Source organism: Podarcis raffonei, chromosome 3, assembly GCF_027172205.1.
Source record: "Podarcis raffonei isolate rPodRaf1 chromosome 3, rPodRaf1.pri, whole genome shotgun sequence".
Taxonomy (NCBI): domain Eukaryota; kingdom Metazoa; phylum Chordata; class Lepidosauria; order Squamata; family Lacertidae; genus Podarcis; species Podarcis raffonei.
In genome coordinates this window covers 82,088,805-82,114,515 of record NC_070604.1, presented here as the reverse complement: position 1 = coordinate 82,114,515, position 25,711 = coordinate 82,088,805, and the positions used below count along the sequence as shown (strand labels likewise).

Here is a 25,711-nt window from a genome sequence, read left to right as displayed (position 1 = left end):
TGAGCCTGCGCAGACGCGATTTCTGGTACCACGGAAGCGAGTCTCCGTGTCATGCTGTGACAGTTTAGCACAGCGCGCAGGGACTCTCCAAGCAGGCAGCTTGGTTCAGGGGCAGTTCATGGGCGGGTTAAACGACCCTCATGGCCGCCCATGGGCCTTAGGTTGCCAACTCCTGCTCTAAACAACTTAGGCCTCATATATCTGAAGGAGCATCTCCATCCCTACATAGCTTCTCAGGCATTTAATTCTGCACAGGAGACTCTCTTGGTAGTTCTATCACCTTCCGAAGTGCAGGGAATAGTGGACCAGGAGGGGGCTTTCTCTGTGGCAAGTCCCTAAAGCTGGCAGTTTCCTTCGCAGAGGTGCATACAGCATGTTCACTGAACAGCTTTCACCAAATGCTGAATACACACCTCTTTACCCTCACCTTTGACAGTTAAGGTACTTTGTTTTGTGGGACCCAACTCTTTTGCTGAATTTATACTGTTGTGCTCCATTGGGAACAGTTTTATTTGTTTTACAGCTGTAACTTCTTTCATCTGTAATTATAATTATATATCATACTCTTGTAAGCTGTCCTGGGACCTGTGAAGGGCGGGTGAGAAATCTAATAAAGAAATAGGTATATAGGAAGCTGGCAGCAGGTTTCAGGCCAGGGGCCATTCTCCAACTCCCAGTGTACTTTAAGAAGGTTGTGATTCATGACCATATAATTGGGATTGTTTCATATCAGATTCAGCATCCGTTGTTTGTCTAGTAAGCTATATCTCACTATGTAAAAAATGGTTAATAGGCTCTAAGCTACCTAAGCACACAACTGCATCCATTCATAGCTTTTGAAAGCCCACACATCTTTGTTTCTTTTGTGGTTGATTCCTGTTCAATTGCAGTCTAGATTTAGACTTTCAATTACTTAAAGAAAGGAGTGTGCTCTCTCATTACAAAATGCTAAATAATAATTTATATATAAAGGTTCTACCCTAAACACTGCTACGACTGAAAACACTTGCTAAAGAGCAGTATCAGCTTTCCCCAGCTGTGTTGTACACATTTTGAAGGACTTGGCAGCTGGCTGCCTTAGATTGGGGGAAAATTAAAGAATAATAAATGAAAACTCAATATTGCCACCAGTCGTGTCATGAATACCTTTCAGTAGTAACTTAAAGGTGTCCCTGAAAGTGATACACAACATGTGCTTAGTGTACTTTAAAATTGGCTGGCATTTCAGACGTCTGCTGTAAATGGATAGAAACGAGAGATCATAGCAAAGCACTTGATTTAGTTCAACTTACACATTTCTAAAGAACATTTATATGTCGAAAAGGTGCCCCACAAGGTTAGTGCTATGTTTGTTTTCCTTCCTGAGGATCTATGAAAGTACACCCTGCAGCAAGCGCAATCTGGTATTCTTGCTGGAAGAGAAGGTGCAAGGGTTTAAGGAACATCTACCAAGCTTTGGCCTATCAGGGAAGATGAATAGCTTCTGGAGCGAACAGGAAATCACAATTCCTGGGGCGGGGGGAAGAGAAAACCAGACATATAGAAGAATGTCACATACAGAAGTGAGATCATCAAGAACCATTCAGTGTCTTTGGAGTTGTGCAATCAATTCTAGGGTTGTACAGAAACATTGCTAAGATGCGAGAAAAACCAGGAAAGAAGCATGGTTTCCAAACTTTCTATCTCAGTACGTAAGAGTATAGAAAATTAGCAGGACGAACTTGAAATCTTAATACAGTAAGGCAAATATGATTTGATAGGCATTACTGAAATCTGGATTGAGGGGAGGAGGAATAACATTATATCTAAAGGATGTGCACCCAACCGCGGAAATCCATTAATCTGAACATGGAAGGTTGCTTGAGAACTTATGAATAAAAATAAGAATAGGGTTGTAGATTAAACATGGGAAAGAATGGCCTGATGTGTTTAACAGTGGAATAGGCTGCTTTGGGAAATTGTAGTGTATATGGGGATTGTTTGTTACATGTATTTTTTTTTGTATACAAAAAGGGATACCAAAGTTGTGAATTTTGGGCTTCACTGGGTGGTTGGGTTAGATTACCTTTGAGGCACCTTCCAATTTTGTGATTCCAAGATTTTCAATAGGATTATTCTGTATCAAAACTTTATGGATTCATGTGTATAATCAATGATTTTAGAGACCATCTAAAGTAATAATAAAAATGAATACAACAAAAATAATGCATTACACAGCATTTTAAATTATTCTGAAATATGTTTAATTTCAAATCTATCAGTTCCAATGGAAAAAAAATAATTGGTTTGTTTTTAAAGACTTATTTTTCATGTTTGGTCACACTATGACTGTGAAATACTACTGTGCTGCGCTGCGCTGTGCTGTGCCTGTTATCTAAACCCTGAAACCTTCCAACTTTCATGCCATTTCCCAGGAGATTTCATGAAAGGTCACAAAGTCAGGGGCATGGCTGACTAACATAGGTATATTCAATGTATGAGTAGCTGGCTCATGTCAAGAAACAGAGATAGGTTATCACAGGGAACTCGTTTTATAGTTGCCCACTATATTTATCTAGAAGCCTCTGCTTTGTTCAAAATAGTTTTAAAAGCCTAAGCCAGTACTACCAATTTGGCATTTTAGAATGGAAAGCATGTGATACCCCATAGGAAGATAATATGCTGCCTACATACCTACTTATCTCTTGCTTTCTGTCTGGACGCAACTAGTCTGCAGATTGTCTCTCTGCCATGCCTGCCTTCTAGGTAGCACTCTCACTTTGGACAAATATCAAGTGGGGAATAGCAGTTTTTAAAACTGTGAGCTTATTGCACAAGCCAATAGGCTCTCTCTCTTTGTCCCCATCCTCACTTTCATATACCAGCAGACAGAGCTTAGGACAAACATCTGCCCCAGTGTGCTTTTAATATTGGCTTAAATTGGACGGTGTTTCTAAAAACTCCATGGCACATTACAAAAAAGGGTACAACCTATAGGAAATTCGTTCTGCTTGGCATGCTTGTTCATTTCCTTTTATTTACTGACCAATGTGTGACTACTCATTGGAGTTAGAAATTCTTAAGTGATATGTGATAAACCCTGTAGGAGAGAGATCACCGATCCAGTGATAACTAGGGAGCAAGTTGGTTTCTGTCTGGTACATCTTAATACACTAGTCCAGTGGTAGAACATTTGCTTTGCAGGAGAAGGTCCCAGGCACAATCCCCAGCATCTCCAGGTAGGGGGACACTTGGTGGACCAATGGCCTGACTTGGTATTAGGCAACCTCCCATGTTCCTACCAGCCGCCGTCCTTTCTGCTGGACAGGGGTCTGCTGCCATCATTGGTAACCTCAGGGCATCTATAATATGCTCTGCATTTGTCTGCTCATGAAGACTGTTCAGAAGCTGCAGTTAGTGTAGAATATATGAGCCCACAGTACATTCATTGTAAAAAAAGAGGAAAAAGACTCTAAATCTCCCAGTATTTCTATCCACTGCACAGTTGAGTGTCATACTTTTAAAACAGATTCTTTGGATCAAAATTAATTAGGACGCAAACAATGTATTTGGTGACCTCCATGTTTCTCCTATCATTGTATTTTTAGACCCATTAGTCATCCTTTGGCAAAATATCAGTGGGCCGTGTTTAAGCAAGATTTACAAAAGCTACTTAGCTTCCTGGGATCATGGTGGCCCTGGTGACAGCTATGGCTTATACAGAGATACCTTAGTCTGATACTGAAGCAAAGCTGAGGCATTGTTTTCAGTACAATAACATTACCCGGACTTGTGATTAAGTGCTTACCGAGTTCCATTTCCTTATAAGAACATGTGTAAGAACCAAAGAATGTATACCTCAAGTGAACTAAGCATTAATCTGTCAGCGGCCTAAGTGTGTTTAGGATAGGGCAATGGAAATATGCAAAAGGGTGACACAGTGTATGTTTGCTGGGAAGCAATTAAGAGCAGATGGGAGCTGTAAGGCAGACTGATTCATGAAAGTGCTTAGCATACATCTCTTTCATTAGCTGCATCTTGACATAAACATGGGACTTATGATTGTGGATCTCACCCCCCCCATCCAAAAAAGCCAAAGTTGTTACAGTTTTAGAAAAACATTAAATATACATTTAAACACATGTTATAATAATAATAATAATAATTTATTATTTATACCCCGCCCATCTAGCTGGGCCTCCCCAGCCACTCTGGGCAGCTTCCATAGAAACCAAAAATACAGTAAAATATCACACGTTAAAAACTTCCCTGAACAGGGCTGCCTTAAGATGTCTTCTGAATGTCAGGTAGTTGATTATCGCTTTGACATCTGCTGGAAGGGCGTTCCACAGGGCGGGCGCCACTACCGAGAAGGTCCTCTGCCTGGTTCCCCCTTTTAGGGTATGTTATTATTTCCTGGATATAGAAAACCTGTATGAAGCATAGACTTTTCATGAAACGCTATTTCTGACCTGGGGTTCTTCCACATTTTTGCAGGGCAGTCTCATGATCTCACCATCAAACATTTTCCCTTGTGCCTTTTTTTGTTATTTCTTTCACCTTTTCTCAGACATCCAAAATTCCACCTTTTTTAGAAGCATTGACCATAGCACTTTCTTATAAGACGCAGATGGCCCTTGTGCTGCTCTTCTCTCTTTCTGAAGATGTGGGGTGTTGACACATTCAGTGAGATTTGGGGAGGTTGAGCCCTGTCACCACACCTTTTTATCTCAGTGCTCCTTCATTTTCCTTACTTTTTTTTTTTTTAAGAATCATGGGCTTTCTTGTAAAAGCACACACACACAATTTTTAATTGCTGCTAATGTGCCTGTATTAAAAATAAGAATTTATACTATCTCAATTATGGAAGTAAAAGAAGCCAAAGAGTTGAGTTTTCCAGCAGAAGTAGGACAACGCAGGGCCTCAGTCTTTCATAAACATTATTATTGTCTCAGCATTCTTCTCCTGCCCCCAATCCCAGTTCACTTTTGACTGGTGAGTTCATGTATGTTTGAGATGATCATGCACACCTTGCCCAATCTGCTCCTGCTGTCATTGAATCTCAAAATGAACAGTAAGACTCATTGGTTCCAAGTTTGCATTTATATCCCACCTTGTCCTCTAATGAGCTCAAGGCGGTGTGCATGATTCTCTCCTCCCCATTTTACTCTTGCAACAGATAGGTTAGGCTGAGTGGCAGCGACTGATCCAAGGTTAACCAGTGAGCTTTGTGGTTCATTGGCTTTTCAAACCCTGGTCTCCCAGGTCCAGCACTCATTAATCATTACACCAAACTTTCTCAGCACAGTCACATAAATAATCAGTGTTGTCGTAACGTAAGTAATATTACATTAATATATCCCTCCAAAATGATTATTGTGAAACTTAGGCCTTGACTCTTTATGGCTGTTAATGTGGAAAATGTGTCTCTGGAAATTTAGCTTGCTGAATTAAGCACCCCTTTTTAACGTGTTTGTTTTTCATGGTGCTAATGCGATGAAGTGAAATTACACAAATTAAAACTAAAAACTCCAATGAAATGAAATTCTGTAAAAGCAGGAGAGCCTCAGTAGACAGGTTTGTCATATCATCCTCCAGCATAAGTTCAGCAATGTACCCTATCACTGATCTGTAGTATTACTTTGACACTTAAATTGTTGAGTCAGTGTTAACAATGGGGCCTTTTCCTCCAAGTCAACTATTTACTGCTCTGATCATGATTGTGAAGCATCCTTCTATCAGGAACATGTCCTAGGGATAAGGGAAAAAATAGAATTTGTAAATATCTTTCCTTACCTGCAAAGCCTGGCAAAAGTGCAGAAAACATGTGGTTGTGTGAAATGAGAATGCAGGAATAATTAAGCCTCTTTTATGACTGCCCAAACACAGTATTTTTCTCCTCTTCAAAGGCACTCTGTGCACTCTAGGAGGCTTTCAGAACTTAAAATCCTCTGACAAATGGCAGTCCTTGGAAGTCTGATATATCATATTTTTGTCGGTTTCCGATACATAAACAAGGCAGTAAATTAGGCCAAGGCACACCATAAAGAGCGCTTCAGTGATGGCACAAGTGTGTTTGGCTAGCACCTTCCCTGTATCATTCCAGGAAACCTGCCTCATCTTAAGCCATCACCTGTGAACAGGTCTGGTAGACAGTCTCTCTTTTTTTTTTTTTTCAGAATCCTTTTTATTAAACAATTTTTATATTCATACAAACAAAACATACATAAACAAACAGAAGACAAAAAGAAAAACAAAACAAGAAACAAGTACCCTTTCATGTCCTAATTTCTTAAACCTTTCTTCTTCGACTTCCTCGTGCCTCCCGTTTCTGTATTCCAAATTCTAATCAATTGTTCAGCAAATCTTCCCTTATTTTGCTATAAATTTAAGCTAATCATCCTTATTCTCCTTGTCTTAACCATTACTAATAGTAACCATTTACTTTAGTCCAACATCATTCTAGCTGTCATTAATTTTGTAATATTTCTTTAAATAGTCCTTAAACTTTTTCCATTCTTCTTCCGCCGTTTCTTTTCCCTGGTTTCGGATTCTGCTCGTCATTTCTGCCAAGCCCATGTAGTCCATCACCTTCATCTGCCATTCTTCCAGTGTGGGTAGATCCTGTGTCTTCCAGTACTTTGCAATAAGTATTCTAGCTGCTGTTGTAGCGTACATAAAGAAAGTTATATCTGTCTTTAGCACCCCCTGGCCGACAATACCCAAGAGAAAGGCCTCTGGTTTCTTGGGGAAAGTATATTTAAATACCTTTTTCAGTTCATTATAGATCATTTCCCAGAATGCCTTAATCTTCGGGCACGTCCACCAGAGGTGAAAGAATGTACCTTCCTTTTCCTTACATTTCCAACATTTATTGTCAGGCAAATGGTAAATCTTTGCAAGCTTGACTGGGGTTATGTACCACCTATAGATCATTTTCATAATATTCTCTCTTAAGGCATTGCATGCCGTAAATTTCATCCCGGTGGTAGTCTCTTTGGTTGATGAGTTTTCTCATAATGTGCAGACATTGTCCCAAGCATGTGGCTGCACATGGTTCCATGGGCACTCCTGCATTTGTCTAGGTGACTTTTTGGCAGGTATTTCCCTCTTTCCCCTTGTCTTCTTTTGAGCAGATCCTTTCCCAAAATTGTTTTAAACGTGCTATTTAACATACTCTGCCAAACAAGTTTCCCCCCTGCTTGAATCTAAGCAGCTAGCAATATGCTCCCAGGAGACCAGTTTCTCTTCTTTACATTTAATTTTGCCTTTTGTAAGCCACGGGGTTCCCAAAAGTATCATCCATAACCATTCCAGCATATGCAAACATTGGCCACAAATTTGTACCATATGGGGACTTTTGCGAACAGTAGCACCTAAAATATATATATATCAGGCCATAGGGCTTAAAATGCAATGCTCGCTTCAGCTCTGCGCTTTCCTTAATGGCCCATAATGCTTGGTAACACAGAGCCATCTCTCATGAAACTGAAGGCAAGTAATACCATGGCTGGGCTTTATGCCCTGGGGCGTTATGATTTCCCATATTCAGCACACGGCATAACTCACTGAGAAGACCACCAGCCCTCCTTCATATATTGCCTTTAAATACCCTACTTTTTCACATTTTGTAGTCACCAATAGTATCATTCATTATTTTTACCAGCACAAGAACCATTTTGCACAGACATACTTGCTTGTATTATCTGGTACGCCATGCATACCTTAACCCTTTGGATTCACATTTGTGCATAGCAAAACAAAAAGGACTCATCCCTTTTATTAGGAGTGTCTGCAAGAATCGGAAATGAAATTAAGGATCAATTCAAGCAGTATGCTCCTCCTTTTAGAGCCTGTCACTATGAGATGCTTAGATGTCACAGAGAATGCTGGTCAGTAATCATACTGTTCAGGGTTGGAATTAACTCTTTATTAGCAAAAATATGATCTTGCCAACAAAGGTCTGTATAGTTAAAGCCATGGGTTTTCCCAGTAGTGATGTATGGAAGTGAGAGCTGGACCATAAAGAAGGCTGATCGCCGAAGAATTGATGCTTTTGAATTATGGTGCTGGAGGAGACTCTTGAGAGTCCCATGGACTGCAAGAAGATCAAACGCATCCATTCTTAAGGAAATCAGCCCTGAGTGCTCAATGGAAGGACAGATCCTGAAGCTGAGGCTCCAATACTTTGGCCACCTCATGAGAAGGGAAGACTCCCTGGAAAAGACCCTGATGTTGGGAAAGATGGAGGGCACAAGGAGAAGGGGACGACAGAGGACGAGATGGTTGGACAGTGTTCTCGAAGCTACCAGCATGAGTTTGACCAAACTGCAGGAGGCAGTGAAAGACAGAAGTGCCTGGCGTGCTCTGGTCCATGGGGTCACAAAGAGTGGGACACGACTAAACAACAACAACAACAACAACAATGATCTTCGCAGACTTGGCAGAATACCAGGCCTAATGAGCAAAGCAGCTCATTCCCAGTGGTCTTCCTCCATGAAATCAGGTGCCGAGACTGAAAGTCCCCACCTCCCCACAGCTCTCCAGGGCTTTTTTCAAGCATTTGGTGACTGTGCCTGCATGCAGCCCATTACTGCTCCACCTGTTTCAGCCCTCTTCTGGTTCTGGGAGGCAGAGGGGTAGGGGAGCTGGTCACAGCAGGAGGGGGAGACATCACTGACTCTTCACTAGCATGACTCATCTCTGCCGCTTGACCGTCCTCCCACCTGCCATTTTCAACTTCTGATTCTTTATTTCTCTCTTCCACAGACTCTCCCAGCTCACTAAGCCCTGTTACCCCTTCAGCTTCACAGTCTTCTCCCTCTGACTGCTCATCATCATCCCACCACCCCTCCCCAGACTCGGAGCCTTCTTCCCTTGGTGGGTCCTCAGTTGGTTCCTCCCATCATTACTCTGCATCCAGCTAATCCGTGACATTAGAATATCTTTTGTTTCTGACACTGAAAAACACTGAAGAGCTTGTTTTAAGTGCCAATGACTGAAGTAATTTCACCATGCGAAATACAGAGCATTGTAGGATTGTTAGCATCCTGCTTCCTTAGTGAGATAGAGAAAACATATCTGCACAATTATTCCAATCTAATATCTTGTTATTCTAATGGTGCATTTGTTTGCAAAAATTATTCCAACAAAGAGTAATGTTTAAAACTATCCATGTATGGATACAGCTACTATTCATTTAGTTTTCCAAAAAGGAACAGCTGGGAAACTAGCACAGAATGACACTGCAATGATTATATCCCAGAAAAACAAACCAGAGAACAAGCCTGAGTCACTTAAGCAGGAAATCCACTAACCTTGCAGCATATTTCTTTATGCACTAACCTTGCAGGATGTGTTTGCTTCTTACCTGAGCACTGTAACTGAACCTGAGAATTCAGCATTGCGATTGTTAATGTGTCTCTGAACTTGCAACCTTTTTCATAAGATTTTGGATTTTCTAGACTTCTACCCCTCCACCCTTTTTAATTTGAGTACAAGCAGAAGGTAAAACATACTCAAGGCATCCATTATTACTTTCCACAATTTGCTGGAAAAGGCAGAAGCTATTAAAAACTGAAGGCATGCATATCTCATGCTATTCAGCTAACTGGTAATTAAAGAACAATTAAATTTTTCATGGTGTAGATTATGACTGTTTTTCAAAGCCATTAGAAGCTGCAGCTCCCTGAGAGTTAGGCTGCTAAGACAGAGATGTTTATTGCTACAGCTTTCATTAAATGCACTGATTAATGGTATCTGAAAACAAAGTGGCTTTTTGTATGTCCGTACTGTTTAAGAACATACAACTGTGGGTGTAGCATTTCCAGCAGGGTGACTGGACAGGTTTTTGGGGGGATGAACAAACATTGTACTATTCAGTTGAAGACCTGCACCAAATGCTGCAGCTATTCAATCTCTTGTGTAGGGGTAAGGAATACTTTTGGCCCAATAGGCTAGATCTTTATTCCCCACCCCCATGGGCCATCTGTGACAGCTGAGTGTGGCCAATCAATCTATCAGTCATCTGAAGTCATAATGATATCAGGTGATATCAGAGAGCCAGTGTGGTGTAGTGGTTAAGAGCGGTGGACTCGTAATCTGGTGAACCGGGTTCGCGTCTCCGCTCCTCCACATGCAGCTGCTGGGTGACCTTGGGCCAGTCACACTTCTTTGAAGTCTCTCAGCCCCACTCACCTCACAGAGTGTTTGTTGTGGGGGAGGAAGGGAAAGGAGAATGTGAGCCGCTTTGAGACTCCTGAAGGGGAGTGAAAGGCGGGATATCAAATCCAAACTCTTCTTCTTCTTCTTCTGTCAATGTTGACCAACAGTTGTGGTGGGAAATAGAGACTAACCAGGACTGAACTCCCCACTTATCAACTGCGGGGGCAGGAGGTTCAGTCCTGCTTTTTTGTAAGGATCAGCTGCACCCATTGAACCCACCTATCAGTGTGATGTCATCTGATTGACAGGTGGATGTAGTTTAACAAAAATGGCCCCACAGACCAAAGTAGAACTACCACTGGCCTGCGAGCTGGAGATTTCCTACCTCTGTTCTAGGGCTACAAAAGGCAGAAACAGCTGAGTAATGCTCTATTATTTCAAAGAAGCAGTGACTGTTAGAAGGATCATCAAGGGAACTTTTTAAAGCAGATTTCAGGCACTAGTTGGCTTTTCTTGATTCCTAAACAACTCAAGGCTGGAATTAGACACGGGATATCTTTGTTTTCCCTTTGAAAACATCACACACACACACATTTCTGTTGTCGTCATCCCCTAAAACTATGTAATGCAAAGCATGTGATGTCACTATCTGAATCATACAACTGTTGACACAAAGAGACAACAGACAAAACAAAATGATGAGAGAAGGAATAGGACTGCCGAAGCCAGGTTTGTGCTGAAGCAGAACCTGGAAAGGATTGGGTTCTGGGGCAGAGTACAAGAAGAAGGGTTTCAGGACCATGGGCAGCAGTTTTGTTGCTTAGAGCAGGAAGGAGCAAGTTGTCTCAGTACTGAATTGTTGCGATTACCAAAGCTTCATAGTCTGGCTTGAAAAAATCTAGACTGAAGCTTGGATAACCTGCCTTCTTCTTTGAGAGACACCAGCTACAATTAGCTACTGGTATTAATGATGCTAAAAGTTGGTTCACACAAGATGTTAAAATTGACAGTGCAAGTATATGCAAAAGACCAGTAACTCATTTTTTACTCCTTTTGTCATGTGATAGGAAAGCAAAATATAAGCTTTGCTGCCTGCCCACCATTCCAATTGCTATATTTGCTTCTTTTTAATTGTTCTAGGTATCCTTGTAATTTTACATACTTAGCAGATAAGAAGCTTAATCTGAGATTCCTTATATGATGCATGAAGTAGGAGTTGCATGTGCTGAATGCCATAAAACCTTTGCATTTTTGAACAAGCCATCTATGTGTTGGAATGGCAACTGATTAAGCCTTTTTAGAAAAACACATACTTTTTTGCATCCACCAGCTGTTTCAATCTTTATCTTGTGATACCTGTATGCTTCACAGTCTCTATTACTCTTCTTTAAAACTGCTTAAGGAGCAAGCAGTAAAATCTGTTTAGATGAATAAATCAGATAGTACATTTTTTTTTAAAAAAATGCTTTCTCTCTCATGCATTCTACAATGCAAGGATATGCATAAAAAGTGGCTGCTAATATCAGGGTTAGGATTGTGAGCCAAGGCATCGTGGTTAGATTGCTGATATCAATCAGATGGCTGAACACTTTCCAGGAACCTTCCAGCACGGAGGCATGCATCATCTGCTGTCCTGGTTTTCATTCAAATCTTTTAACTCTTGCAGCCATTCTAGTGACAAGCATCCCTACAGCAGTGGCTGAAGGGGATCAGTATGGTATGCATGAGCATACCGTTTTTCTGCTTTGCTGCCCTGTGCTGTTTGTGTGTGAGGTTCAAGATTAAATTGGAGAAAAATCTCTGATCAGAAACTGAACATTTTTCCAGCCTCACTCTGTCAAGCTGCACATGCTGAACAGCAGGGGGGATGCAGTAAAGGAGGCAAAGGATATGCTGGAAGCAACAAGGATAATAGGGAGGGCGAGGATATAAAGGAAAAGGGAGCTTTATATGGGGGAGTGAGAGCAAAATATACCCTCAGTAGAGATAATAGGAGAGGCAGAGGGAGGGAGGGAGGGAGGGAAGGCCAGATATCAGCAGCTCACAAGTGGCAAAAGCTGGAATGCCAAGAAATTTGGGAGGCTGGCATGGTTAAAATTAACCAGCTACATGCGATCCCAGTTTGTATAGCAGCAGACAACAAAGAACACAGGAATTTTCCCAGATAAAAGACAGTATCTTTCCTCCTATAGTACACCTCCATCCTCACCTATGGAAGCACACCATGAGGTCTCAACAATCTGTGTTTTCCCTGCAATGATCCATTTCAACTCCTTGGACTGGTAGAGAATCAGAGCATATGTACCTTGAGGGACTGGCAAATCCTCAAAACTGGAGCCACCTAAATGAGTCTAAAACAGCTCTGGGATGAGAATATGAGAGTGCTAAAAGAGCCCTGTGCCATACAGTTCATTGCGGGTGCATAAATTAATATCAGTGCTGCTTTTTTGTAAAGGTTGTTTAAAGGTAGTGTTGAAAATAAAAGAGATCATTATATAGCACGGTAATACGAATATCAGCAGTCGATCTCATAAACAGTTAGGCCTTACAGTTACAGACATCTTGATTGGAAGTTGTTTGCCACCTATCCATTAACGGACCAAAATATTTGTTAGCCAATATACACATGCTCAGCTGAGACATAGGTTTCCCCGTAAATAACTGTAACTGTGCTATGTTTTCTCGCCTTTTGAATTATTGCAAAGTTTTCGCATGCCATGCAGAAACATAACAGAGCCAGTACAGCTCAGCAGGAAGAGTCTAGGGTTTCAGTGTTGAGGACCACACAGCAAATCCACCCCCCCCCTTGATTATGAAGCTTACAGGGTGGTCTTGGGCAAGTTCCTGCATCTCAGCTGAACTGAACCCACAAGGTTTCTGTGAGGTTTGAAGGAGAGAGCCCCGTATTGTCTGTGCTGAACTCCTTGGAGGAATGGCTAACGACAAATGTGAAAAACAAACAGATAGCTCTGGTGTATACGCATGATGTCAATCTTCACACTGCAGGCAGAAAGTTGGAAGCTAAATGAATCCATTGAAAACCAAGGTTGGCCTGACTGTGCAAACGACTCAAAGAGTTTCTTGGGCCAGGAATGTTTTCAGTCAGATTCCAGTGGGGCAGTCAATATAGTGAGTTACAGATTGGTTGTAACGTACATTTTTGACTGGAGCCCCCTTGGCCAGATGTTTCTAGCCCACAGCTGCACATGCTACAATAAATCTGTTGATCATTAAAGTGCCACAGGACTCTTGTTAGTGTATCTTGAGGCTGTGGTGAAGCAACATGTGATCCACACATTGTGCATGTGCCACCTTTTTGACAGTTGCTGCCTGATCCCTCCTGTGGGTGCTTGAGCCAGCAAAACATCTTTTTAGGATGGTGGTATTCTTGACAGATTTGTTTGTTTCGTATTAGTAGATTTTTCATTTATTGTAGCATTAGCAATAAATACTTATAGAAATGAAGGTGAAAAATGTGCCATAACTATTAGAATAAAGATAAAAATGTAAGTTGGTATCTGGTCATGATATTAGGCTGTTTTTAACTATCACCTTCTTTTACAGTAGATCAGTAATTTCTTGTTTATACTGAAAATATGTTTCAATTTTCCATTGGACACACACATAGTAAAAAACAAACAAACTGTGGTACCAGTTGCTTTGACCATGGTTACAGCCTAAGCAAGTATACTGATTTCTCTAGAAATGTAGACTATATTCAGACAACTGGCAGGGCCCAGAGACTATAAAAAGCAATTAGATTCCAGATAATTCCCAGAATAAAAGAGAGAAGGCAGAAGAAAAGGGAATTAGAGCACTAATAAGGAGGGTTTTTTCCCAGCCAGTTCCATAGTGAAAAGTATGGCATTATGTGTATCTAGGTGAAAGCAAGGGGAGGAAGAAGTCTACTGTCAAATACTGAAGTAGACAATGGAGGTGTCCTATATTTACGGTAATTACAGGAACACTCAAAGGAGCTTGTGCTTCTACAGCTAAAGCCAGATCCAGCACTGGCCACTAGAACAGTGACCTGGTTGCTCTTAACTTGCAAGGCAACACTTTATTCTTCTCCTTACTTCGAGTTATGGTGGGGGCAAAATTTAGTTTTGAAAACCAGTTTTATTCAAATAATCCAGAAATGGCTTTATGATACTGTTTGTTGCATTTATAGACAGTGGTACCTCGGGTTACAGACGCTCCAGGTTACAGACTCCACTAACCCAGAAATAGTACCTTGGGTTAAGAACTTTGCTTCAGGATGAGAACAGAAATCGCGCAGCGATGGCGTGGCAGCGGCAGTGGGAGGCCCCATTAGCTAAAGTGGTACCTCAGGTTAAGAACAGTTTCATGTTAAGAACGGACCTCCAGAACGAATTAAGTTCTTAACCCGAGGTACCACTGTACTACCTTTATACTGAAGCACCAATGGTGGTTTACAATTTAAAATATTGACACAAACGAATGGTGCAAAATATTCTCAGACTGATTTCAAGATCTGATAGCACTCCCTCTCTGAAGTAATGCCAGCTTGGTGTAGTGGATAGAGTGTTGGACTAGGACCTGGGAGACCCGGGTTCAAGTCGGTGCTCAGCCTAGGTTGCCATATTTCAAAAAGTAAAAACCAGCAGGACACCCCAAAATTGAGCTTTTTTTTTTTAGGAAACCCCCAAAATTGTTGAGCTTTCTTTTACAAAAACACCAAAAAAGCAAGTTTGAGATTGACTTGCCTAAAATCCAGTACAAAGTACAACATTTCAGACGCATATTAGGCCTAGCTCAGCCATGAAGCTCACTGGGTGAACTTGGACAGTCACTGTCTCTCACCCCAGCCCACCTCAAAGGGTTATTTGTGGGTGTTAAATGCGGAGCTCCTTGGAGGAATAGCTGGGGTATAAATGCAAATAATAATAATGATGATGATGTAATTTTGACCATTACACTCTTTATTCTTTTGCAACTCTGATACTGTTCTCCTCTTCAGTTGGCCAGATGTACTGTATAGGCTGCTATGCAGGATTCTATTTGGTTCAGGAGCACAAAACTCTCTTTCTGTTTGATCATCAGAAAAGTAGCTACCTAAGTCTGTTGCAGCAAAAATGACAAAGAATTCTGCAACGACTTAAAGACTAGTTTATTTATGAGCTTTCATAGGCAAAATCTCCCTTCATCAGATTTAAGCCTGCTACACCTAATAAAGCAGATTCTAGTCTTCAAAAGCTGACACTACAATATATTTCCCGGTCTTTAAGAACTCTGCGTTGATGTATTTATGTTCACCTCTGTAGAAAATGTGTAAAAAAACAACAGCAACAGGGAGGCGAGGTGGACAGTTGACTGATTCTGGTTGGGTGATGGTGCCTAAAGAAGCTTCATCCTACAAGCAATGTTAACTTATTCAGGAATCAAGATGTACAGTTTTCATCTTGTTCACAAATTTAACTGTAATAGCACTTTCTCTTCTGTGTTAAGCATTCAGAGTCAAAGGGATGAGCACAGAGATGCCCACAAATGACAAGTCAGCCAAGCTGCACAGCCTGGCAAGCATGTAAAGTAATGAATATAGAACAGCAGATTGCAAAAACAGCACAACAGTAGACAAAAAGCAATTTTCCTGACTTTTCCTTTCAAGCAAATTATATTATAGCTTCAGCTTGGCTGAACATCAAAACGTCTGCATAGACAACCTCTGCTCCCTTACTGCTATACTGTGACTTGATTTGGAGAAGAGAGGTAATTTAATATTTTTCAATTTTGTTTGATTTTTGTGCAAAATGGAAAGGAGTAAATGTTTTTTCCTCTTCTTTCCTGATAGGGCATGCAATGAATTTTTGATAGAATCAGAACTGTCAGCAGCTGTACCGTGCAAAATATTTTGCAACTTGATGGGCTTCTCAGGCCAAAGAGATTACAGTCTACTTAAGACTTTGTTATAATTAATATATCCCAATAGGTCCTCTTAGAGTCTGCCTATGACCATCTATTTCAATGACACGACACACCTATAAATTATATTTGTTCCTGTAATGTAGGCAGAAGTATGTAGCTCACCAAATGTGAAATAAAAACAGAACACAGTTTTAGTGATAAACCAGTACTGGTATGATTCAAAAAACTTTCCACTGAGAGAGGGTAAATATCCTTCCCTCCCCCTCCCCAATTTGAATATTGGGACCTGACCTGTTGCAAATATGCAATGCACCATAGTGGAAATAGCCTAAAAATCTGATTTAAAGACAAATCACCCATAGATACTGCTAAGTGCTACTAAATTCAGTGGTTCTTATTCTCAGTTACCGTAAATGGCGCTAGGACTGCTGCGTCACTTTGGGACAAGAATAGACCAGGTATAGAAAGAATTGTGACCTGTAGTTTATGTGCTACGGGAATGAGCTAATAATGTAACTGAGCTAAACCTATTATATATGGCTCAGAAAGACTAGCTCAAGAAGAGAAATGTACCATTTTTAGTATTTATGAGATTACAGAATTGTTTAATGAAACTCAAAATAAGATTAATGAATAAATTTGTGGTTATCAGACTGATCAAACAAGGAAGAATTCTATTGGAAAGGAAATTATTTGCTCTGCGCATGGGAATTGCCTTTTAAATAAAATTTCAGTGTCCATTCAAGATCTAGAGATAAGAAGTATTCCAGAGTTAATTGGCAGAGAACAAACACAGGGTAATATTTTGGCTTCATTGTACCCATGATTCTGCAGGAATTCAGACTCAATAGCTTTATTTTGGAATGTACAAGAGAAATGCAACCGTATCTACAACTCATTCCTACCACTAAGAATTTAGGAATGGTAACTATTGTGCCCCAGTGTTCAGTGTGTTGTTTTAATCTAATCTGTACAAATTGATCCTAGTTCAAGTACCTTTGCAGCTGATTTTATCCACTTTTTGCTTTGCATTGTAGACTATGTTCAGAGGGATAAAGTCTCTTGCCATCCCGTCTGTATTTAGTGTCTGACAGTATGTGTCTCAGATCACAGCATCTTGGGTCTAGCTGTGTCAATCACTCATTTAAGAAACAAAGGGAAATGCTACATAGAAGCTTCCTTCCAAGGTTATGTGCATGGACCATGCTCAGAAGGGTCCGCCCTGTCTATGCCTAATGCTGGCCTTGTAATTGCACTTTGAAGGAATACAAACCACTTAAGAGTTCAACATGGGCGTCTTGTAGCAGCAGCCGGTCATTGATTTGCTGTCAGAAGATAATGAAGGCCAAGGTTATTGTCACAAAATCACACTGTAAGCTAGCATACATCTTTTTCACCTTTACTTCTTCCTTGTTTTATTTTATTTTGTTTTTAATTTGCCTTTCCCTCTGGATCAGATGCTATTTTAAACTGGCATTCTCCAATCTAGAAGTTTACTCATAAGTAATTGAGTTTGGTGGACTTATTTAAGTAGATCTAGCATGGCAGTAGTGTGACCTGGTCTGCCACCATGTAAGATTCCACAGTTTCTGTCCGCATCTTGGTGTCCATCTGCTCTTGTAATATTAGTTGTTGTGTTGAACTCTCCCTAAGCCTATGAAACCAGAATGGCAATAATATTTATGGCAATATGTGCTATATCTGGTATTCTAATAAGAATGTGTTGAAGCAGTATATATGAGTTTAACATGGCTCTATCCCTTGACCTGCATGGTGATTATGATGCTTTATTAAATTTGTATACTGCGCTTCAACTGAAGATCTCAGGGCAGTTCACAGCATAAAATACAGAATAAAACAACAAAGTACTTAATAAAGACAAGAACAAAAACAAAATAAACCAATAACCCCTCCTTTCACAAACACGTGTTAAAGTACAGTGGTACCTCAGGTTACATACGCTTCAGGTTACATACGCTTCAGGTTGCACACTCCACTAAGCTAGAAATAGTGCTTCAGATTAAGAACTTTGCTTCAGGATGAGAACAGAAATTGGGCTCCGGCGGCGTGGCAGCAGCAGGAGGCCCCATTAGCTAAAGTGGTGCTTCAGGTTAAGAACAGTTTCAGGTTAAGTACGGACCTCTGGAACGAATTACAGTGGTGCCCCGCAAGACGAATGCCTCGCAAGACGAAAAACCCGCTAGACGAAAGGGTTTTCCGTTTTTCGATGCGCTTCGCAAGACGAATTTCCCTATGGGGTTGCTTCGCAAGACGAAAACGTCTTGCGAGTCTTGCGATTTTTTTCACACACCCCCTTTTTCTAAGCCACTAATAGCCTTTTAGCCGCTAAGCCGCTAAGCCTTTAATAGCCGCTAAACCGCTAATAGCGCTAATCCGCTAAGCCGCTAATAGGGTTGCTTCGCAAGACAAAAAAACCGCTAGACGAAGAGACTCGCGGAACGGATTTTTTTCGTCTTGTGAGGCACCACTGTAAGTACTTAACCTGAGGTACCACTGTACACAGACCGTTAATCAGCCAAAGACCCAGTTGAAGAAGAACATTTTTGCCTGGTGCGTGAAGAAGTATAATGAAGGTGCCAGATGAACCTCTCTGGGGAGAACATTCACAAACAGGGAGTCACTGCAGAAAAGTCTGTGTTGCCACCCTCCAGACCTCTTCTGGAGGAAATATGCAAATGGTGATGATCACAGAGCTCATATGGGAAGAGGTGATCCTTGAGGTATTGCGGCACTGAGCAGTTTAAGGCTTTATAGATTAAAACCAGCACTTGGAATTGGAAACCCTATAGCTACTGCAGCCTTCAAGAAGGTTAGTTACACAAATCATCAAAAAAAACCACCCACCATGACCTTCATGTAATTCAGCAACTATGGGCATCTTGCCCTTACTTACTTTGTGCCTCACCTTAATGTAATTTACTTGTCATTTTTTCAAACAGCTTCCGATAAATTGACAGATAAAACATTATGTTTGTGAGGGGTGGTGTGTGTGCAATCAACTACGTTTGAAACAGAGCAGGTAGGAAGATTCCATGAGCTGACTCAAGGGCTCAGTCAGAGGAGAAAGAATGTTATTCTAGGGTGGAACACAAATTGATAATAGGAACAAAATTGCCACATCATTTCCCAAGAATAATCCCATTAACTGGAGCAGAATCTACTTCTTTCTAAATTGATTTTGGCATTATTATACTCCATCCACTCAAAATTATTCCAGAAGTCTGGTACTCTTCACCATAATGGGGGGCATGGGGGGTGAGGAAATACCCTGCTGTGTACCGTACTTCTTTTGTGTATTCTTAACTTTTAGTGAGGTGTAGTATTATGGACTGTATCAAAACCTTCGCAGCTTCGGTGACTCTGGAATCTTCTAACAAGCATTTTCTTCCATTATAAACTCACAAGGCTTACAAGTCGTGTGTGTTTGAAATTCCATCAGGCTGAAGGTGGAGGCACAAATGTTGCTTTGCAAATGGGTTTACGGAGAATAGCATACATCAATTAACCTATTTTAAATTGTGAGGAATTGGAAATGTTTGTCATTTTCTTTGCTCTGTACTAAGCTTTTAATCTAAGCTCATGAGAGGATAAAAAAGCTCTAAACTTGGAAAGCAAAGAAAAGAGAAGTTCTCTCAGATGTATGATTTTAAAAGCTTGTGTTACATATCTAGAAAGCACCAGTCCTCTCATTTTTATACCCTTTTATAATGTGAAAACACACAGGATGCCCAAGGAAATGAAATTGACAGGTGCATTTCAAACCAAGTAAATGAACCGTTTCTTCCCAGAGCAATAAACCAGCTAGTAATTTTGATTGTCACAAGAGATTATCAAGGCAAATATGCAATCCAGTTTCTTCATTTAAAAAGAAATGATAATGTCCACAAAATTTGGAAATATAGATTCTTTCCCCCTCCAGTGCCTGTGAAATGTATTTTTCTGCGATATGTTGAGTTACTGGCCTCAATGTAGACAATGCTAAACTGGGCTTACTGGGTTTCCTAGCTCAAAAGAAAATTGCACTACGAATGATAGCAGAAGGCCGAATGTTGGGGAAGTCAAACATAGCAACTGCTTTCTCTTAAAACTCCTGCCAGAATACTGCAATTCTCAGCAGCACCCTGGAATACTGAGAACAATGGGAACTACATTCCCCATGATTCTCAGCATTCTTGGATGGTGCTGTCATCATGTGCATCTGTTTCCAGGGCTGTGGGCTCATTTCACTAACCTGATGCCATGGAAGAGCCTGATGCCTCGAACCCTTGGCAAACAGTTCAGGCCTGGAGACATCAGGGCTGTAAAGATTAATTTCAAATTAAACCAGAATGGGTATGGAAGGACACATAAAATGCAATGGCTGAATCTTCCCATCTTACCACCTCAATAGTAAACTACAACAATAATGTCTGAGCTCAGATGGACATAGGAAGAATGTAAAAGAAATTTAAATAACATTAACATAAATGACCCCACCCTATCTGATCCACCAAATATTTGCTCGCATTGAATGGTTTTATTTTGCACAGGATATGGTTCTGGGTAGCATCAATGAGAAGGAAGTTACTTAACTGACGAGCAGCGTATTTACCTTTTTACATATCCACATGGCGTTCTTACCTTGCTTAAGGTTCAAGCCTAGTGCATGCAGCTTCTGAACCGACATGTCTACAAATGTAAAGAACCTTGTATAGTCACAAGTTGGTAAGGTTATGGGTACATTTTCCCTTGGCATGAGATCCAAAGAATTAGAGATGGCAGCCTAGCTAGGCCCTGTGCCAAGTGAGAACCAGGATGGTGGTTGGACTTTGGTTGGTGACAGGAACCCTTAATAGAATTGGTTCCTTACTCAATTGTCCTCGGGCGCTAGTCATGCTTGTGCTCCTCTAAATGGTTTAATCACCTCCTGGATTGAGGTTCTAGCCTTCCTGGAGCTTATCTTGGTAACTCATTTAGTATGTTGACTTAATTGAGGTGCTAAAAGTATTTTCTGGTTTGTTTGCTGTTTCCAATAGGAGACATGAAGTTAAACGGAACCAAACCTTAGCACATTTCCCCTCAAATATCTTCCAAAATATTTACATTGTACACTTTTCCTCAGGAAGGTGGTCCGGCAAATGTGCTTACACAGAAGATGCTCCAATAATTTAACAGATTTATTACAGAAAATGATACTAAACAGCTATTTTATATGTCAGCTTTAAAGCTTGTGAAAAGCAACTAAACACATGCATAAGACCAGTACATAAATCAGCCCAATAAAATAGCTTTGTAAATATTTATGCACTCAGTGCTCTCAGTTTCACGCTCGCTTCCTTTACCTCCACCTCTTAAATTTCCTCTCTCTTTAGTTTATGGCTGTGAGTGGTTTTGGTTGTCTGCCTGGCATTGCTTAATTACTTACTGCTTCCTCTGGTATCATGTACCATAATCCTAAATCTTCACAAACTCTGATTACCTTAGGAATTGGATGCAGTTATTCCATTAAGTCTAAATGGAACCCTTGTGGGAGTAAAAGGGGACTCTACAGGGTGAATTTACTGCCTCGGTGGTAGTAACCCATTGGAGGTAGTGGCCAGGCAAAAGTGGGCAAAGGGCCAATCCCCACTGCTAGTGAAAGAGTCCACAGTTCTGTGCTGATTTCTTCCTCTTCCCCACATTTCTTCCAACAGCCCCTTTAGCTCTGGTGCCTTTTTGCTCAGGCAGCTGGAGGGCAGTTCACTCAGTCAGCCTTTCTGTTTCTTTGAGGCATTGGAATGCTAATGGAATTGAGATATTGAATGGGGGTGTACAGAAATGGGGGACCTCCGGGCCTTGTTGGACCACATCTTATTATCCATGACAACTGGCCATGTTGGCTGTGGCTGATGGAAGCTGGAGCGAAGGGCAGGCAGGGTACAGTCCTGTTCACAGTCAGTGAACACGTGGCGCAGTGACAGGACAGTCTGCTTTGCACCTCAGTATAAAAGGCTAGTTCATATACATTTAGAAACATAGGAAGCTGCCATACACTGAGTCAGACCATTGGTCCATCTAAGTCAGTGTTGCCTCCACTGACCGGCTACAAGATTCTAGACTGGGTTCTTTCCCAGTTCTACCTGGCAATGCCAGTGATTGAACCTGGAACCTTCTGTATGCAAAGCAGATACTTTATCTCTTTAAATTTCTTGATGTGTTATTACTTGGTTCCTCAACACTTTAGGATTTGTGACTGAATATGTGAACTGAATCTACTGCAGAGTAATTTTGTTCGTTCATTAACCACCCCCCCTACCTTTCCATCCAGTGGGCCCACAAGATGGTATACAATTTGTGTATGCAGTGATTGCTCTATGGTGGGTCACTGGCACATGCAAGTCAGTACTTAATGTTGCAGTTGCCAAGTGATGGCCACACATGTGCAGACCAGCCCAAAGTGCCAAGAGGTCTCCCGTATGATAAAATTGCCAAGTATCACACCATGCAAAAGCTAGAAAGCAAGGATCTCTGAAAAAGCTGTTGACATGATCTTACCATGTTGCACGTGTTTCACTCATTGGAGCATTTTTACTAGTAAATATAGAGGGGAAACCACCTCATGGTGAGTACTTAAACGAAAAGGTAGATCAACCCCTGGGCCATTTGCAAATGGTTACTATTTAGTTTCATAGAAAAAGGTTGGTGCGGTTTCTTGTGGGGAAATGGGGTGCTCCCTCCAGTGACTTAATATGGCACATTCTGGTTGGACCATAGTTTATTATCACCCTGTGCTGGAAAGACACAGCTGGACTATTCATCTAACTATGGTATGAAAAGTTCTGGAGCTTTGCCATAATGTAAAAATTAACATGCTATCTAAGAACTCTGAGAGATAATAAAACTACAGACTCATTCTGCACAAACTGGCAAGATTTTATTTTGTTTATTGATAACAATGATGCATGCATACAGGTGCCAGACCAATACACCTGTTTCTTCTTTTAGGAGCCAGTGGAAAAAGCAGCTGCTTTCAAGCCAACAACATGCTGATCTCTTACAAAGCAAAATGATAGTTTCCCCTTTAACTATCTAACCCAGCTCACCTCCCTATATTTTCCAACATATCCTCTTGCTTATTCAACTTTTTGCTATCATGGGCTCCTTGGGGAAGAAGGCTGGTGCATAATTTCAATAAATAAATAATATGCAGATGGCTGTGCTGATCCTATGTTATTTTTGTTTTGTATTACGTTATGTGTTTGTTTCTTTGAGATATATAATTTTCAAAATTAGCACACCCCCAAAGGAAAAAAAAGAAAGAAAAGCCCTTGCGCCATTTGGGGTTTGTATCTAAGTTTCTTCCTGCTGCCGTAGCCACACTACAAGATTATTTTTGTAAATAGCATGAAGAACTGCCAGCAAGAATTGATAAATGTTTGATCAAATGGGTTGTTTTCCTTTGCTGAACGACCCTGATCCTGAATAGTTTACACCACTGTATAAATCTTGCAGCTGCAGAGTGATTGCCTTTAAAACACTGACATTTCCAGTACATAATATTGCAAGTAATTAGTGACACCAGGGCATTACATGTGTTCCTTGTGCTACAAACAAGCAGCCTAACTCTGTCTTCATCTCTGTGTGTGAATGTAAATCAGGAATAATGGCAGTGCAGTTAATAGGGAGTACCGGTCCCATCAGATTAGTGGGAAAGAAAGCATAAACTGTTTTCAGGATAGATCCATCCTGTATGCTAGTAAAGCAAAAGGTGCTCAGGTTTGTTTTGGAACGTTGCCGTAGAATGAAATTCCATAGTCAAGAGATTCTGACAGGCATGTAGGTCTATATAAAATGGCTTTTTCAGTTGCTGCTTTCTAAACATGTGTTGAGAAGTATCCAGAAAATGAATAAAGGTGGCTATTTCACACCAACACTGTAGCTGCTACTACAATTGTTGACTAGATGTCTATTATCTTTACAGTGTTCATTATTTCAGGAATCCTCACAATGCTCCTGTAAGGTTGGCCGGTATTAATGCCCCCAAGAAATAGTATATTTTCTGGAGCCAATTACTGAGTTTGTGGCTGAGGAAGGATTTGACCTGACATTCTTAGCCACTATGTTTTTGAGGATCAATTTGCTTGTGCTGGGCATTTTAGGTATTGCAAGCCCCTTGGCCATTTTTGCAGACACATATTGTATTTTATTGTGTGGCTAGGGAAATGGAAGCCCTCAGAATTGACGTTGTGAATACGTTTCACTGTTGTGTATTCTGCATCCTGCTGTCCCACATGGACTCTTCCCCCAGGCTCTGTGAAGATTCGGAATACAGACCCTGTCTCCACATTGAAAAACCTCCCATGGAATTGAAACTGTCTCAGCACTGCTGTGATAGAAAGCCTCTTTGTTTAACACGAAGCATAGAGAGAGCTATTGTGCTGCCGAACTGAGGTGTGCAAATTGCTCCCACCCCTGTCACTTTCTAACAGGATAATGTAAAAGTCATTCTGCAGGGACAGGAAAAATAATAATTTGTTAATTCCCCTCAGTATTCCACACTTCTTCGCCGTGTAGCTAATTTTCTCTGAATACCTTATTAACATTCACAATGGCTTTGCAGGCCCACCCTAATAGCTCTCCACTGAGGCAGGAACTGTGAAGGTGAGAGCTGACAAAGATGCTATGATGATTTTTCTCCCTTCCATGCTTCTAGGGTTTATTATTCTGGCTTCCATCCTTTGAGGGCCGTCCAGATGATGAGAGTGGCCAAACTCCAGTGCAGTCACGACTTGTTTCCTCAGGCCCTGGAAACCTTGAAGGAGGTTAGTTTTGCTCGCTCTGCTTCTACCCTTTCCTCTTTCCTTCGCTCTCTAACTGCTGCCATTTTCCTCACCCTCCCAGCTCACCCCCGCTGCTGAAATATTAACCACCAGTCGTTTTCCACCCACCCCACCTCCGCATTTCCTTTTATCCACACTGGTACCGTAGGCAATAGCTGCGCAGTGAGGTGATGGGTCATTGCTACTTACCTAGTTTCCAGGGGTGACTTCCTTTAATATCAGTTATTGGTAATTACTGTTCAGTAGCTGGGGGGTATCATTAATCACCCCTAACCTTGAGTGGCAAGCAGCTATTAAGATGGACGAATGAAAGAGTATTTCAGTGCCTTAGTCTGCTTCTCATGCTCCCTTTAAAATATTGATTATGTTCTGCCTAGCTGCGTGGGGAATACAGACTAAGGAGTAGGTGAAAACACATCTATGTGTCGGTAATCCTAGACAAGGAAGGGGTACTATATCGATCTGAAACTTTTAGATTAGGATTTTAACATAAAAACGGCAGAGGGGGACCAAAATCTTAAATTCGTAGGCTGGTGTCAGTAGCAGTTCACGTCTAAAATTTGATTTTTGACAAACATCATGTTCAAATGCTGCCATTGACAATAACACCTGATTTTCAGCTGGCAGTCTGAGTTGGAAAGCAAATGCCCCGTGAATTCTGCAAGTTTTTAATTAACAATGTCTTTTAAAAGTCACTGTGAGTGGAAGACAGCGGTGGCTGTACTGCATTTTATATTGTCAATTTGCCAGAGGGATTCTAATTGAATCAAGTGCAAAATGGATTTTAGGATAATTTTTTTTTTTAGTGGGGGATGTTATGATATTTGATTTTTTAAAAAGTAAGAAGAAACCTTAACAGACTT

At 41.0% G+C, this 25,711-nt stretch overlaps 1 protein-coding gene across 9 annotated transcripts in view; it reads left to right on the top strand.

Annotated features, from left to right (window-relative positions):
* Positions 1-25,711, top strand: part of SMYD3 (SET and MYND domain containing 3) — a 349,559-nt gene that overhangs the window by 306,599 nt on the left and 17,249 nt on the right. For 7 of the 9 annotated variants that reach the window (XR_008329628.1, XM_053382716.1, XM_053382715.1 and 4 more), the window contains one exon: positions 24,722-24,830. The exons of 1 other annotated variant lie outside the window; for it this stretch is intronic. Coding sequence is in view for 7 of the 8 variants with exons in the window: in XM_053382716.1 (XP_053238691.1) it covers positions 24,722-24,830 (109 nt within the window). In the remaining variant the exon portion in view is untranslated. Of the gene's footprint in view, positions 1-15,772; positions 15,894-24,721; positions 24,831-25,711 lie in introns of those variants that run through there. One more of the 9 variants, XM_053382717.1, reaches the window with a different exon arrangement.